The sequence below is a fragment of the Manihot esculenta genome, chromosome 1, assembly GCF_001659605.2.
Source record: "Manihot esculenta cultivar AM560-2 chromosome 1, M.esculenta_v8, whole genome shotgun sequence".
Classification (NCBI taxonomy): Eukaryota; Viridiplantae; Streptophyta; class Magnoliopsida; order Malpighiales; family Euphorbiaceae; genus Manihot; species Manihot esculenta.
The window spans coordinates 39,758,394-39,774,263 of NC_035161.2; the positions used below are offsets into that span (position 1 = coordinate 39,758,394).

General features: G+C 35.0%; 3 protein-coding genes across 11 annotated transcripts; 1 reads left to right on the forward strand and 2 right to left on the reverse strand.

Moving 5' to 3' along the window:
* Positions 1-826: 826 nt before the first annotated feature.
* On the reverse strand, positions 827-5,239 carry LOC110617597 (PSME3-interacting protein). The gene is made up of 7 exons (XM_021760503.2): positions 4,921-5,239; positions 4,739-4,813; positions 4,370-4,427; positions 3,952-4,007; positions 3,472-3,534; positions 1,775-1,840; positions 827-1,292 (listed from the first exon to the last, which is right to left on the reverse strand). The coding sequence occupies exons 1-7, from the start codon at positions 4,975-4,977 to the stop codon at positions 1,041-1,043; spliced, it is 627 nt and encodes a 208-aa protein (XP_021616195.1). The 5' UTR covers positions 4,978-5,239; the 3' UTR covers positions 827-1,040.
* Positions 5,240-5,711: 472 nt separating this feature from the next.
* Positions 5,712-7,283, forward strand: LOC110613745 (diacylglycerol O-acyltransferase 3). The gene is made up of 2 exons (XM_021755030.2): positions 5,712-6,315; positions 6,478-7,283. The coding sequence occupies exons 1-2, from the start codon at positions 5,944-5,946 to the stop codon at positions 7,168-7,170; spliced, it is 1,065 nt and encodes a 354-aa protein (XP_021610722.1). The 5' UTR covers positions 5,712-5,943; the 3' UTR covers positions 7,171-7,283.
* A 74-nt stretch (positions 7,284-7,357) lies between these two features.
* Positions 7,358-15,214, reverse strand: LOC110613733 (probable leucine-rich repeat receptor-like serine/threonine-protein kinase At3g14840). 9 transcript variants are annotated; one of them, XM_021755009.2, is made up of 24 exons: positions 14,653-15,207; positions 14,373-14,550; positions 13,984-14,055; positions 13,836-13,904; positions 13,677-13,748; positions 13,495-13,566; positions 13,341-13,412; positions 13,167-13,238; positions 13,000-13,071; positions 12,810-12,881; positions 12,650-12,721; positions 12,395-12,466; positions 11,860-11,925; positions 11,515-11,580; positions 11,387-11,422; positions 11,245-11,285; positions 10,740-11,116; positions 10,477-10,672; positions 10,133-10,279; positions 9,368-9,486; positions 9,055-9,265; positions 8,730-8,967; positions 8,267-8,417; positions 7,358-8,081 (listed from the first exon to the last, which is right to left on the reverse strand). In XM_021755009.2, exons 1-24 carry the CDS (start codon positions 14,768-14,770, stop codon positions 7,755-7,757), a joined length of 2,988 nt encoding a protein of 995 aa, XP_021610701.1. In that variant the 5' UTR covers positions 14,771-15,207; the 3' UTR covers positions 7,358-7,754. The 9 variants fall into 9 exon arrangements, with proteins under 9 accessions (XP_021610701.1, XP_043818221.1, XP_043818210.1 ...); XM_043962286.1 differs by lacking the exon at positions 8,267-8,417 and having other exon boundaries at positions 14,653-15,213; XM_043962275.1 differs by lacking the exon at positions 11,387-11,422 and having other exon boundaries at positions 14,653-15,208.
* Positions 15,215-15,870: the final 656 nt, after the last annotated feature.

The window sequence follows — 15,870 nt, forward strand, 5'->3', positions numbered from 1 at the left end:
TTTATTAAATTTAAATATATATAAACATATATATTATTCTATAAAAATCAATTAGAAACATATAAATATTTTTTTGTAAGGAAATGGTTGATTAAGGTAAAAAATAAATCTATTAAATTTTGATTAAAGAAACTAATGTACAATTTTTTCATCAAAATCTAGTTAGAGACTATCGAAGAAAAATTTTATTGATTTTAAAATTTTATTTTTTTATTCCCATTTTCAAAAAATTATATACTATAATTTTTTTAAATTATTAATTAAATAAATAATAAAAATAAAATAAAATAAAATAAAATAAAATAATTTACTACCATATCCTTAAAATTTAATCAATCTAATTAAAATATTCATATACTTTTAATATTAGATTAAAATATCCGATATTAAAAATATCATTACAGTATCGTATCTCCTCACACTTTCCCTTAAACATTAAGAACTAATCAATAAAAAAACATCTTTTTAATCTCGTAAATATTCTAAAAAAAATACAAATAGCAAAATGGAAAAAAAAATTAACTAAATAAATCTTCCCATGGTCTCAATTTCCTTTTATTTCTCTGCAAATTTCATCAATGGCAATTTTCAGTGACAATGGTAATAACGAAAAAAAGAGTTCTCAACATCGACTATAAATGTGGAAAAACAAACTGATATGAAAATATCTAAGTTAACAAATTTTCTTCTCTTTCCTATTAGTATTAGTATTTTTTTTAAGAATATTTAAAAAATTAAAAAAATTTCTTTTTTCATTGGAAAAAAATGAGAGTAATTAACACCAAAAAAAAAATTAAAATTAAAATTTAAACGAATATTTGAGTGATTAACAAAATAAAACCGCAAAGATATTTTAATTTAATATTAAAAATACAAACTAAACTTCAAGGGCATAGTAATTTACCCAATAACAGCGCAGGAGACAGGCTTACTGCCATACTGCATGCCCCGGCTTCCACCTCGATTAATAATTGTATACATGAAACTAAAGAACTTGAGAAATTAAATGAATTATAAATAAGATATTTCTAGCAAATGAACTAATCATCCTCCTCACTTTCATCGCTGTATGAAACAAGACCGGTTTTAGCAACATCAGGGAACTTGTTAGTATCACTATTAGGTATTTTCAATAGGTCTGAAGATTTTTCTGTATCATCAGGTGTTCTCACAATATCTGAAGGTTCAATATTTCCTACATCTAGCTTTGCTTTCTTTGCCTGTGGTTTAACTTTAATAATCATACTTAATGAGCGAGCAGGCGGATTCTTCTTCCCAACGGTTTTCTGTTCCTGCATGCAGAAAAAAAGGTTCCAATTAGAAAGAGTATATCAACTCTTAGGGAGATTCACAATTTAACCAAAATATTCATCATTGCCTTCAACGATTGCTCATACAAATAATCATTACCAACCCCGTAAATATACCAACTCTTAGGGCGATTCACATTTTAACCAAAATGTTCATTACTGGCTTCAACGTATGTTCGTTACATAAATAATCATTACCAACCTTGGTCCTTGTACATATAAACTTTTTACAAGTTTATTTCTTTCATGAGGTCAGTGGAATCTAGTTTTGCAAATTGAAAATGATGGTGACTAAAGTTTAGATGCAGAATTTATTTATTTTTTCTTTTGCATGCATAAAATGCTATAGTTTTCCCTATGTATGGCTTGAACACCTTGAACACATACACAAGCATGCACAAGTGTGTCTATGGCTTCGCGTGTGTAAAGCCTATAATCAGAACATTATCAAAGATGAAACAAACCTGGACCACAGGAACAGGTGGCGCTTTCAATTCATGTACAATGGTAGACTGTGCAGCGACTGCAGCCTGAAAGAGAAATCAGACGGTATAATCTAAGATGAAAGACGTATCAAATATGAAAAACCAGAAGTTCTTAAAACATCAATAAAAAGGGCTTCAAAAAAAAAAAAAGAGGATACTCTAAACAGTTACGTATAGAATTAGGGCAGAGTAGAATTCAATTAAAAACTGAACATCCAAACAAATCGTGATATCGTATAAAAAATAGGACCCCCAATATCGTGACAGGTGTATTCGTGAATCGAAAGACTTTCCATCCGGTCGGACCAGGCAGTAAGAAATCCGACCTATTGAGTCAAAAAATCAGACTTGCAATACTCCTGAATTTACCCAAGCCCGGAACGGGCAGACCGACCTCCTCAAAGACCGGAGGGGACAAACAGACTGATCTCCTCAAAAGCCTATACTACAATAAGGCTTTGAACAAAGACGTGACCAACTTCAGTCATCGGCAGTCATCAGAAGGAGCTCATTTCTATATAGGTCGAATGATCCCGGCACGACCTGACAAAGCCAAGATAAAGATGCCATAAACATGCCGACCTTCTATGAGCTAGTCGCCTTCTTGGTTCAGCACAGTATCATAAGAGCGCATATAGAGGGTACGAATCGATCAGCTCCGCATTTATTGTCCTATAGTCCATCATTTATGGGCTGCCTAACACATCTGTACAAAAACATCCCGTCCCATCAGAAGAGGACATGGCATCAGAAGAGGACATGGCACCAGAAGCATCCACTTTATTCAAAAGTATTTATACACCGAAAAAGAAGCATCCACTTTATTCAAAAGTATTTATGCACTGGAAAAGGGATCTCTCATTCTCTAAAAGGGGACCTATCTTTCTCCCTCTCCTGCATGACGAGAACCCAGAACCACCATTCTCTTCTCTTCTCTATTTTACTTCCCTTAATTCCATGAAGTTCCTAGATCTTACTTGAGCATCGGAGAGTCTCCATCGAAAACTTTCTCGGTAGACTTCTGACCGTCTTCATCATCTTACAGGTCCCATTTCTTAAAGTCAAGCATAGAGGGATCTAACGAACCGACCAGACCAGCATGATGATCAACCCAACGAATCAGACCTCTACCTAGGTGTCCTCATCTGGACGACTCGCCAGATTTCACCATTAGCAGATCATATTCGAGTTTTGTTTTGAATTTTTTTCCTCAGAAGTATCTGTTTTTGTTTAGGTTCAGTTAGTTCAGTTAAAATAACTGAACAACCAATCAAACGAAGTTTCCAGTGGCTAATTTGAGAAGTTAATTTTTATGCTACTGTGAGATGCTTATATTTTAAGATATTAATGAGCTAATATAAGCAGCACATGGGAAAAAAGATAATGAACTAACTTGGCTCTGATTCCCTATAGCTTGAACATTAATACACCACCAACAGATTAGAATGTACAACTTAATTTTTCCACAGCGACAACACTCCCTTCAATAGACCAAGTTTTCCACAAGGAAAAGAATAACAAGTCCCATTACCATGAGCTTCAATAAAAACAATTACGCAAAACCTTGTCAATCCTAACTATCGGATCAAGATTCCTAATATGAAGTAAAAGTAATACCCCTAATTACATCTTAAAGTGCTGGTAGTTCTTCAACTCATATAAAGTTAGTAAATTACTTGGAAACTCCGAAGCTGTTCCTCCTCCTGATCTGCCATTTGCCGCTCATATTCCCTCTTTGACTGTTTGCAAAATACACAAAGAACAAAGGGGAAAAAAGAATCATAATTCCGGTAAATGCTACGTAATTAATCTTTTTGCAAGCATCTGAAAAGTTATCTATTAAAAAAAAAAACGTACAACCGTCATTTCTTACGTCTCAACTGGTACATTCAATGGTAAATAAGTAAGCACCATAGGAATTAGAAGCATACATGCATCGACACCAACAAACTTGTAACATAAATTGTTTACACTAGATTTGAGAGTCAACTCGTTACTTAACTCCTAAGTCTTATAATGTAGCAGACATCTCTTTATGGATACTAGCTGATGTATTGATTACTCATACAGCAAATAAATAACCAGCAGAAACCAGCAGAAAAGATGGCACTTCTACTAGATCTTAAAGATCATAAATTCTTACAACATAGCCTCACCATCTCTAATTTATCAAGAAACTCAGTCTCATCGTCATCCAAAGCTTTAGGAGGCCCTGCAACAAAACAATTGATTAAATCTTCATTCTCAATCATTAAATTTTGCAAAGCAAGAATCCCTTAACCCAATTTCCACCTCATTGGGAAATGGGCAGCCCTAAGGTAGGAATGGCCAGGCAATTAAACAACCCTCACAGGCATCCTCAAGAGTGGAACATGTAGAGATTTTATAATGATAAGGATTAAGGACACAGTATTCGAATAGCTAAACACCGCTCTTCATAAAATGAATTATGCTATTCTAATTCAAGTACTAACAGGAATATCGCTGGATGTATTAACTCCTGAGCAGACATTTCTTTTTGGGAGGAGGGGGGAGGAGGGAGGGGAATGGATCCGCTACAAACTAAGCACTTACTATGCTTGAAGCGTTCATTAAATTCTGCATCCCGCTTGTCTTTATTCTCCTTTAAAATCTGCATTCATGGAGGAAAAAGAGGATTATAATAAGGAAAATGATCAAGTGCTTATGCACTTTCTAGAAAAAGAAGATAATATGTCACCATAATACCGTCAAACACCTTCGCTATAGTTGAAAACAAATCGGGCTAATTAGTGCAATGAAAATTAAGAATCATTAAGCACGTTTATCACTTTAATCCATAATCTAATTGAAGCCCTAGTTCTTATCAGAATTAGAAGTCGTCGTTTTTTCGTTTAAATAGAATCTTCAGTGCAGTAACCAACTTAATAGCTACTACATTTTAGAAGAAGAAGCGGGGCAAACCTCGTAGAGAGGTCTATCTCTCTGCGCAGTGCCGTCCTCGACCCGCTCACCCCTCGCTTTCTTAGCCAGATCCAACTGTAACACCAGAGAATAAAAATTAGAACTAATACCGGGAAAAATTGAAATTAAAAGAACAAAGTTAACAAGTGAATCAGGGTTTATGGTTAATCAATTGGGAATACCTGCTCCTCCGAGATGAAATTCATTAACCTTATGGGCCTTGGAGATTCCCCTGCCATCTTTCAAGATTTTCGCTCCAAAATTTACAATTTCACGTTTTCAAACCCTAATTTCCTTCCAATTATTCGTTTTCTAACAATCAGACAGAATCTAACTCACGTCTCTAAGCCGCGCAACTCTTTACTTCCAACGGGCGAGACATGATTCTGTATAGTGAACCTCACTCACGTCGCATGCGATGCCGCTACATGCAAAAGAAACGCGTCCACCTCACCACTCGGAGGGTGTCAACCTGAGTCTTCCTACCAAATGGGCTTGATCCTTGAAATCCGTTGGGCTACACTTTTAACTGTTGGGCTATAAATAGTTTTATTTTGTTTAGTGATTGTTTGGATCAATGCTTTTATCTTTTTTTCACTCCTAAATAATACAAATAGAAATTATTATTATCTTTTTTAACTAAAAATACAACTATTTGAAATTTCTTATTATTCTTAATGGATATATTTATTTTTATAATTATAAATATTATATATCCAGTTCATATACAGAAAATTAATTATATTAATATATACCAAACTGACAAATATTTTTTTAACAGAAATGTTCATACTGCAATCAAAAGATAGGTTCGGATTTTCTCTTATAAACAAAATCAAAATGGAAACACACATAGATGGTTTGTGTTTCCAGCTGTCACAATCTACACCGTCCAATGAAACATTCAGTAATCCCACCGCTCGTAGGAAATAAAAGCTCGTGTCATACTTGCAATGGAAGTGTGGCGCTTCGGAGAAGCACGAGCGCGCCATGGCCGATCAACGGTAGCCATCCACGTCAGCTTCAGATCTTCACTTCGCTGCCAACTCATCTTCCTTTCCTTGTGCATGCAGAATTAGACTACCAGAATCCTAAACCAGTTCTTTTTGTTTTTTTTGAACTGCTAATCCTAAACCAGTTCAAACTTTAATTTTGCGTCCCTTAAATACAAATTTCTGCTCTTTGCTAATAACCCTATAGCAAATATGGAGGCCGCTCGAATATTTTCCTCGCCTGCTCTTCGCTTCGCCGACGCCGGAGTCCATAATCGATCTAGGAAATTTCGTCAATTGGGTATGGTAAATTATGGAGTATCATCCAAATCCAGAGATGATATGGGGATTTTGAGTCGTGGATTTTCTGATGCTGGGCACATGCAATATTATGCATCCCCATCTATGGGTGGAGGAAAGAAGCAAAAGGAGAAGAGTGACGAGATAAAAACAGAGAAGACGAAGAAGATGAAGCTGAAGTTGATTAAAAGATTGTCCAAAGACTTGGACTTTTTTGATCATATGGTCCATGTTGAAGAATCTGGTAGCATTTTGATGGATGAGGTCAAAAGAAAGAAGATATCGGTAATCCTTTTTTTCCCCTTCTCATCAAAAGATTTAAGAAAAAATAGCAAGCCAGATACCAATATTTTTATGATCAATTTTCATTTTTTTATGTTGGTTTTGTTGATCGTGGTATTTAATTTATTACTTTTAAGTACTAATGTGATAGCTTCTCCGATGCAGGAATCAATGGAGGTTTTGCTTGCAGAATTGCGACATCTGAGGTCAGAGCAAAAGGAAGAGAAGAGGAAAAGAAAAGAGGAGAAAGCCCAGCGGAAAGCCACGTTGGTCAAAGCCAAGGCCAAGATTGATTCTGGATCATCCTCCTCCTCTTCAAGCTCTTCATCTGAGTCAAGCGACAGCGATTGTGAAGTAGTAACGGACATGAGCAGGTTCAGAAGCAATGCTCTGAATCAATTTATAGACCGCAAAACAGAACAGGAGCAGGAGAATAATAAAGAAGAAGAGAAATTGGCCGATAGTAGTTTATCGAATCAAGAAGAGCACCCCATTATCAGTCTTCAAAATCTCCCAGAAGATTGCTCCAATGATCATGAAAGTAGCTGCACTGCATCAGGCAGGAGGATTGAGATTTGCATGGGGGGCAAGTGCAAGAAGATGGGAGCACTAGCATTGTTGGAAGAATTTGAGAGGAAAGTAGGAAAAGAGGGCAACGTTATGGGGTGCAAATGCATGGGGAAATGCAAGAACGGTCCTAATGTGAGGATTCAGAACGAGAGTGCAAAAGCTTCTGTGGAAGCTCTCATCAATCCTCTGTCACTGTGCATTGGAGTAGGATTGGAAGACGTAGATGCAATTGTTAGAAATCTTCTGGGCAAAGACAGGAACGATAATTGTATCATGGCATCCTCTTGAAGAGACGTGTTTATTTTTTTTTTTTATGTCGATTCTATTTCTGAGGATTCAACATTTGTTTTCTTAGGGTGATTTCACATATTAACAGAGAAATTTCATACCATTCAACATTACTTTTTCTCTTTTTGCAGCATTGATAACAAGATCTTACTTTTTCTATTTTGAAGTCTATTCTTCATAGTTTTTATTTTGCTGCAAGGCACAAAGTAAATATGATATATCAAAATAAAACATATCTAGTACATTTATAAATTTGCCTTTACATAAAAGACCAGCAAAAATTCCCACTGCATGACATAACTAATGTCTGTTACTAGCATATAACAAAGATAAGATTCGTACATCATCTTCGTTATGTGGGCAGAATTTCAGCTTCATGTCGCACCAAGTTTCCATTTTACCAAACAACTCCTTTCCTCTTTATCTGCAGAAGCTATTGTAATTGTTTTGGTTCAGCAAATTGGGAAGGGAAAACATCTCGAGCCAGAAACTTGTGCATCATGAAAGGATGCTAGCACAGAATTGTTTTTACACTACTGACTATCAGGATTAAATGGGTTAAGATCCTGAACAGATATAGATGATCAGGTAATCAATGATGCATCTGATCGAGGAGTAGACGACTGAGTTCTGCTTGAACTATGATGTGAAATTTGATCAAACTTATCCGTTGAGCCCTTGAATCCCAATTCTTCACCATATATACTTGGTCCCCCAACCTGTTCATGAACAGCAGTTCGGCCTTCAAGCATATCTACCACTTCAGACATTGTAGGCCTGAGTGCAGGTGAAGAATTAGCGCATAGCAATGCTACTTTTGTCATTCTAACTATTTCTTCCTTCTTGAACTTGGACCCCAATCTGGGATCAACCAGCTCCATAAGGTTTCCTCTTTGTTGCAAAAAAAGAGCCTGAAATATACAGAGAGAAATTATTGAGAAAAATGAGAAAATAAATATAACAAAAAGAGAGATTTCTACACATTTCGTTTTGCTGTTCAGTTTATATTTTTTCCTTGCTAAGCGAAAGTGCCAATATGTGATAGTGGCTTCTATTGCACACATCATATCTCAAAGGAAAATGCTAAAGATCTTACCCAATCCAGGAGAGAGACAAAATTTTCATCTGGTATATATTTCATGTTGGCTTTCCCTACAACAATTTCCAATGCAACAACTCCGAAACTGTAAACATCTGCCTTATAGGTCAAGTAGCCATATAATGCGTATTCTGGTGCCATGTATCCTCTGCAGAATAAAATGTAACCAAGTGACATTTGCTTCACTAATACTAATTTTTTTTAAAAAAATAACTCGGATACCACATCATTGCTCAAGACTTGTGAGTGTTGGCAAAAATAGGAGGATAAGGTATATGCAGTCTTCCCCTAGATTGCAAGGACGTTGTTTCCACAAAAGTGACAATGTTAATTTTGTGATTATGTTGTAATAGCTTTTATGCCATTATACGTATACAGAGCTAGTAATAATTTTTAAACTAATAATAATCATTGTAATGAAAAGTTCACAGTATGTGAAAGGTAGAAAAGGGCAACTCACATAGTTCCGGCGACTCTGGTGCTGATATGGGTGTTCTCCTCTTCATCAAGCTTGGCCAAACCAAAATCAGAAATCTTAGGATTTAGGTCTTTATCAAGGAGTATATTAGTAGTTTTGATGTCTCTATGAACAATTTTCAAAGCAGATTCTTCATGGAGGAAGGCTAGGCCTTTTGCTATGCCAACACAAATCCTTTTCCTTGTAGGCCAATCCAGATTCAACTGGCTTTCTCCTGTGTCTATGACCAGCAGACAAAAGCAATCAGTAAAGCTGACCACCCTAATTCTCACAGCGTGTATATATATAGTATATACAGTAAGCTTACCGAACAATGTATGTGCGAGGCTGTTGTTTTCCATGAACTCATATACCAATAGTAATTGATTCCCTTCAACACAACATCCATACAATCTAACTAGATTTGGATGTTGTAAAGCAGAAATCATGCCTATTTCATTCAAAAATTCTCGATTTCCCTGCTTTGATTTGGAAGAAAGCTGCTTAACAGCAATTACAGTACCATCTGATAGTGTTCCCTGCAATAAGAATACAATTTAAATGCTGTTGCTTCAGTTGTTCACTTGCTGAAAAAAAAAAAAAAAGAAAAACTTCTATAGAATAATAGAGTTGTACTATACCTTGAAGACTGATCCAAAGCCACCTTCTCCAATCTTGTTAGCTGGATCAAAGTTGTTTGTAGCAGCTTTAATTTGTCTGAAGGTGAAAATGCCAGTTTGCAGATCTAAACCTAGCAGTTCTGTACAAGGAACAAGCTAAAGAGTTGAATAATTTCTTAAGGATTGAGAAAAAAAGGGAGCAAAAAAGACAGTGATGAAAAATAAAACCTGTTTTAGGCGTTGTAAATTCTGAATTAGTTACAATAACGATCGACTTATTACAAGACTCCTACTCATTGCTTATCCCATCTCTTAATGGAAATTGTATGATGTGCAACAGAAAAAAGGCAAATAAAAAGGATAGAATTAGCATGTGAATTGTGTCCATTTCTTCTTCTCAACAATCTAATATATCTACAATTTTGTAATTTTTCAAAATTGCTAGAATGCAAAAAATCTTAAAATCGAAAATTGTCTCATATTTCATTTGAAAGTTCTAAAAGCAAATGGTCATTATTGTTATCAGGTATGATAGAAAGAGGCTACCATTTCTAACAAAAGCTACTGTGGTTTCATGGTTACACTTCAGTTGCCAATTGGCCCAATTCTTTGTCAAGAAAAAAGTGTCCATTTATTGACATGTTACAATAATTAACAGAGAATTTCAAGAGAGAGAAAATCATATCAATAAGATTGCAAAGCAATTAAATGATTTAAAAATTATTGCAATTCTATAGTGATTGAATACACAGTTCTCCATTCATTCTTTTAACTGACATTCAGTACCTTGTTCTTTTCGCACCCTGCCTCCCAAACAACCTTTCCACCAAAGAACACCCACCATAATGAGAATGAGAAACAATGCCAAAACTACAGCTCCAGCCACAATGAATTTCTTCCTCTTGCCTCCATCAGAACTGGGTGGCTTGAAATCTATGCAGGATTAAGAAAAACAAGAACACTGATCATCACATTGCAGTATATGTACACAGTACACAAGTTCAATACTCAAAAAGAAATTGTACTGCCTGTGATAGATGAATATGCATCTTTTATGTCATTCTAGTCCATGTATCATGCAAGATATCACTAATTTATATATACCAGGAAACAAAGGAGGTACAACTTGCCAGATTCCACATCAATTGCAGATATGAGAGGACCATAAGTTCCTCTCTTTGGGACAGCTGTTGTCCCTTTCCCGGCCCAATGGAGGTGAATCTCTAAAGTTCCATCTTTAACAACTGCTTTAAAATCCTGAATGATTACCTTATCCACCCCTTTTGCTTCCTCTACAATATTAAAATCCTTCAACACACGTTTTCCCTACAACGCGAAAATTTAATCAAACCATCTTCTTCAACAAGTGGAGCATATAAATGAAATTATTTACCTGCACATAAACATCAAATATCCGTCTCCCAAGAGCATAGAAGGATCTATTATCCCTCATTACTATCTCTGCAAAGTGAAGCTTCACACTGTAGTTCCCATTACCTAAACACCGCACATAGTATGTAAGGGAGAGAGGAGATAGACGTGCTCTTGTGTACAATTCGGAATTCTTCATATTGAGGGTAGACAGGTTTTGTGCTATGTAGTCACTTGAGGATCTACTTTTATCCCAGAAATGTCCAGTATTACTAATTTCCCAACTCTCCTTAATGGGTACATATTTTGCTGCAGCTCCTGCCTCCTCATCAGCTTCATAGGTTATACTTCCCATTTTAGTTGCACCTCCACCACAATTTATATGCAATGAATATCTGTCTATAAAGAGATTGAAACGCATTAATAGTAATTAGGCATTATGAAAATGTAAAGGATGTGAGACCATTCTCCAAAGTGAAAACGAAAGAGGAAGTACACCATGTATTTTCATGAAAAAGTGTAATTACCTTTTGAACAAGCATAGCTTTTCAGGCACTCCACAACCTTTCTGAAAAGATTTGTATAAGAAATAATTATCATCTTATGGAAAAAAATAAAATAAAAGAGAAAGAAACAGATCCTTAGATGCTCAATAGAGCAGAATCTTACGAGTCGTTTCCTCCTGAAGCACTTTTAAACAAATTTCTAATGGACAAACAGAAAGGTAAGGTTAGAAGGTATGAAGTAAACTGACATACTACAAACCCGGAAAAAAAAAATAAGGCGTTTGTTCTTACAGTGTATCTCGACAAGTAGATGGCAATGTGCTTTCAGTAAAATTATTGCGAGAAAGGTCTATTTCACTGCATATAAAAGTTAAAGTCCTTTTAATATGTTTTGTCCAAAGGATTAAAACTCTAATCCATTTAAAATCGATAGAAAATTACAATTGGGAATTTGCAGCTGATCCCAAAGAGGTAAAATTTTTTTGTCCAAAATTAGGAATTTATAGGCAAACTAATGTAATGCTTGTAATGCAAAACACATTACAAAATCAGAAGCATATGTAAAAAATACTAAATATATATAATAAACATTACTTCCCAAAAAAATATACACAGGATTTAAGAAAGCACACATACGCACGAGTATCTCCATTCTTGATCCAGTCTGGGATGGGTCCAGAGAGTAAATTGCTAGTCAGATACCTATTAATTAGGCAGCATCATGTCATTTTGTTACACACTAATCATCATAATTTGGTGAAGCAAAGACAAAGGCACACTTAACATAAAAGGCACTTGCTGACATTCAAACATACAAGGAAGTAAACGGCAACTAATATGCTCTCAAGTTGTTAACAACATATGGTGCTTTCCCCTTATAGCAATTATAATAATAAAAAAAACTCTGGGTCAACTTCAAACACCATTACTCTTTCAATTAGCTTACAGAGTAAGGGATAGAGGCATCATTGTAAAGTTGAATTCCAAAGGAAAGTCATGTTGTACATCTCAATTGCTCATCTAAAGTTATGTGTTTCTATCTGCTAATTTTATGATCCACTCACTGTTAACTCGGATGTGAAATTAGGGAAGGTCGACTTATAGGTATGATCAGAAAGAACAAAGCAACTATCCATACAGAAAAAGATCCCTATGAACCTACAACACTTACACATTCTCCAGGCTCGTTAGACCTTCAAGATTTGTTGAAAGATTTCCTTCCAATCTGTTGAAACTGAGATCTCTGCATGGAAACATTTTTCTTAAACCAAACTGCAGATATCATGATAACAAAATCTTTAACATTGTTTACCAGGAAAATAGTTAGTTAATTAAAATCTAAGGAAAGCATAGCTCCAACTATCTGAACACTGTAATTAGAGAAAAACAAAATAAAAGCATGGGGATAGAGGGACCAAAAAATTACAAAATTTTCAGTTTTTCAGTTGCTGCTACATTTAGTGGGATAGGTCCAGATATATTACAACTCCTCAACATCCTGGAACAAAATATCTTCACGTAAGCTCAATTACTGTAGTTGAATTATTCTTATTTTAGAGCATCCATCAATGTCAATAATGACTCACAACAGCTGAATCTTTGTCATATTTTCTAAATGTGGAAACTCTGAACCTCCACCGTGTAAGTCACTAATCCTCCTACACAATAGACAGTAAGACGATATTACCATATGTGCAATTTTCAACCCTCAAGAGCACATAACTTAAGAGGGTAAGTGTGAGCGTGATAGTAATTAACTTGTGAGGCATAACTTACAGTTCAGTTAAATTATTCAAAGCAGAAATGCTAGAAGGGATTGGCCCTTCAAGACCACTAGCTTGGATCTCTCTGTTAGAATACCACCATTCAAAAGGATATTAAAGAGAAAGAGATTAAGATTCCATTCCAAGGATTAAGAATTTGAGATAGGAAGAAGCAAGTACAGTTTCTGAAGATGTTTCCAGCTTTGAATAAAACTGGGTATTTTTCCAATGAAGTTGTTGCTGCTAATCCTACTGCACAAGTCCCAGTATAAAACTAGATTAAGAAATTAATTTGACAAAGAAAAACTAAAACTAATAAAAATGCAACATTGATAATTGTTAGAAAGGAATTACAGCTCTGTGAGTTTGGTCAAATTAGAGAGAGCCAGTGGTAAAGTTCCTGTCAGATTGTTTGCACTGAGAATGCTGCAAGCAAAGTGATGTGAGTTTAGCATTGTCTATTGAAATATAATCATATTTTCTGACAAAAAAAGGTTAAGGGGCTGACAGAATCTCCAAACTAAACAAGTTTCCAAGTTGAAGGGGAACAGCTCCTGAAAATTGATTGTTCTCGATGGCCCTGAAAAATTATACCTCAAGATTATCACAGGGGTAATCAAATAGAACATTGAATTATTTTACACTAAAAATGTATATGAGAGAGAGAGAGAGAGAGAGAGAGATATGTACAGGACTTTAAGCGTGCTAATATTTCCCAAATAGCTTGGCATTGGTCCTGTTAAGCGGTTCACAGAAAGGGACCTGTGGCATATCACATTTGCATTCTAATAGTTCAGTAAGAGAGAATTCATTGGCTAATCTAACATTGACTTGCGGACATTAACTTACAGAAATTCCAACTTTGTAGAAGCCCATTCACTTGGTATATTACCACTAAGGTAGTTTCGAGTAAGATCACTATAAACCAGATGAAAGATTCAGAATTGATCAAAGTTTTCAGTTCATTTTGCAGGGTTAAATAACAGAAATTTCTTACAGGTTCTTGAGGTAAGGTAGCTTCACAATAGCACGAGGCAGCACACCAGCAAGATCTTGCCCTTTGAGAAATCTGTATCAAAAGAATGCAAGACCTATGAAATTCCAAAACTAAAGTTACTAGCAATTTAAAATTTCAGCACTTTAAATCCACTGCTGTGGATGAGATGAAGTTGAAACTGAAAAATCTGATAGTATACTTGCCAAAATGAGCATCAAGAAACCTAACCAAGAACAACAGAAGCATTAACTATACCCTTTCAGTATCTATCAGGATCTTCTGACCTATTGGCTTACCAGGTAACTATAGAAATACAGTAACATTGATTAACTGAAAATTACAATCCGCAGGCAAATTGAAATAGGCGAATAAAGGGAAAGGGAACGTACATGCTGATAACGTGGCATTCACCCCCCGGGTCGGAGCAGGTGCAAACTATACTGTTGTTGTATAATGGCCTGTGCTTCGATATTGGTGTGAACCAACTTGTGTCATTACTGCAAGGATTTACTTTGAAGTTCCAATCTTGCTTACCTAATTGAGTTGCTACTTCTTCTAAAGCTTTCACTGCACACACATCAAGATCGTCGCTTTCTTTACTTCTCTCCAACAATATTTTTCTGGGTATGTGGGAAGAGCGAAGAAAAGGAAGAGAAGCCATTAGTGTACCTTCATTTTGAGGAAGAAGCTGCGATTTAACTCTGATTGCTCCCGTGGAAATGATAATCAGAAATATAATCCTAAGTGAACCAAACAGGTTCTCTAGATTTTCACCAACTCTTGCCATCTTCTGCTTCGCCTAGCAACTTTTTGCACTTGCTGCGCTTGCAAGCTGCAATGCAATAATGCCCTGTGTAGATGATATCCTCTTTATGGCTTTACTTTCCTCTGCTTGTGAGGAGTTCAAGGTGGATCTTTTAACTATGTAATATAACCTAAGATAATGAGAGATTTTATTTCTAAGCAACTTATTTATGTATTCATTATCTTAAAATTTAGCTTTACAGTTTTTCTTTTTTGATGTTTGAGTGTCCACAGAGAGCAATTAATACGTTGTCTGAAAGTTCAATCATCCATTTTAGCCATCATTTTTGAAGTCATATACTTGGTTTTAATGCTTTATTGACCTTTTCAGTAACGATTACGGGTAAAGGCGTCAGTGCAACCTTTGGCACCGTGTTTTAAGAATTCTCATGAAGGAGGTTTTGTTTCTGTTATGTGAATTTGGAATTTCGGAAAATAAAGTTAAAAGATTTTTTTACTATTTAACTGTTTTAAAAATTGTATAAGAAAATGTTGCAAATTTAATCTTAGATTTTATAAATCATTCTCATGAAAGTATCGATTTAAAATACTAAACAAATAATAAATTATTTATGCAAACACTCAAACATAATTTAATAATAAATATATTTAAATAAATCTAAAAGGTTTCAAATTTTAATTTTCAAATTCCATATTCATTCCAAAAAACAATATATTTATACAAATAATACCTACACTTAATTTCCTAGACGTCTATAAAAACTTTAGAAACCAGCAGAGCTGTCAAAAAATGTCACATGAACTGCTTTATCATAAACAAATGACAACTTTATTAAGTCAAATATTTCGGCTATAAACGCTCTTGTTTGAGATTTAAACACTGATATTGTTGACCTTATTATTATTACTATAGTTATGGAGTTAGACAACTGTATGATTACCGATTTTGAGAGGAAAATAGAAAAACAGGGAATGTTTATCTTTCAACGGAAATTGCAGAATCTGAGGCTACGTCCGTTTGCTTAGCCTATAATAACGATCTTCAATATTGTTGTGCTATTTTACGGATATAATTTATATTTAATATACTTTAATTTGATAATAAAGTGATAATTAATTTAA

Excerpts from the sequence above, each read along its gene's own strand:
- LOC110613733 (XM_021755009.2), bottom strand. The coding sequence starts at position 14,770 with ATGGCAAGAGTTGGTGAAAATCTAGAGAACCTGTTTGGTTCACTTAGG. Across the intron at positions 14,551-14,652 it reads GCTTCTTCCTCAAAATGAAG|TGAAAGCTTTAGAAGAAGTA; the intron begins GTACACTAATGG and ends ATGTGTGTGCAG. Across the intron at positions 13,239-13,340 it reads TTGACCAAACTCACAGAGCT|TAGGATTAGCAGCAACAACT; the intron begins GTAATTCCTTTC and ends GGACTTGTGCAG.
- LOC110617597 (XM_021760503.2), bottom strand. The coding sequence starts at position 4,977 with ATGGCAGGGGAATCTCCAAGGCCCATAAGGTTAATGAATTTCATCTCG. Across the intron at positions 4,428-4,738 it reads GAGATAGACCTCTCTACGAG|ATTTTAAAGGAGAATAAAGA; the intron begins GTTTGCCCCGCT and ends CCATGAATGCAG. Across the intron at positions 4,008-4,369 it reads TAATGAACGCTTCAAGCATA|GGCCTCCTAAAGCTTTGGAT; the intron begins GTAAGTGCTTAG and ends GTTTTGTTGCAG.
- LOC110613745 (XM_021755030.2), top strand. The coding sequence starts at position 5,944 with ATGGAGGCCGCTCGAATATTTTCCTCGCCTGCTCTTCGCTTCGCCGAC. Across the intron at positions 6,316-6,477 it reads TCAAAAGAAAGAAGATATCG|GAATCAATGGAGGTTTTGCT; the intron begins GTAATCCTTTTT and ends TCTCCGATGCAG.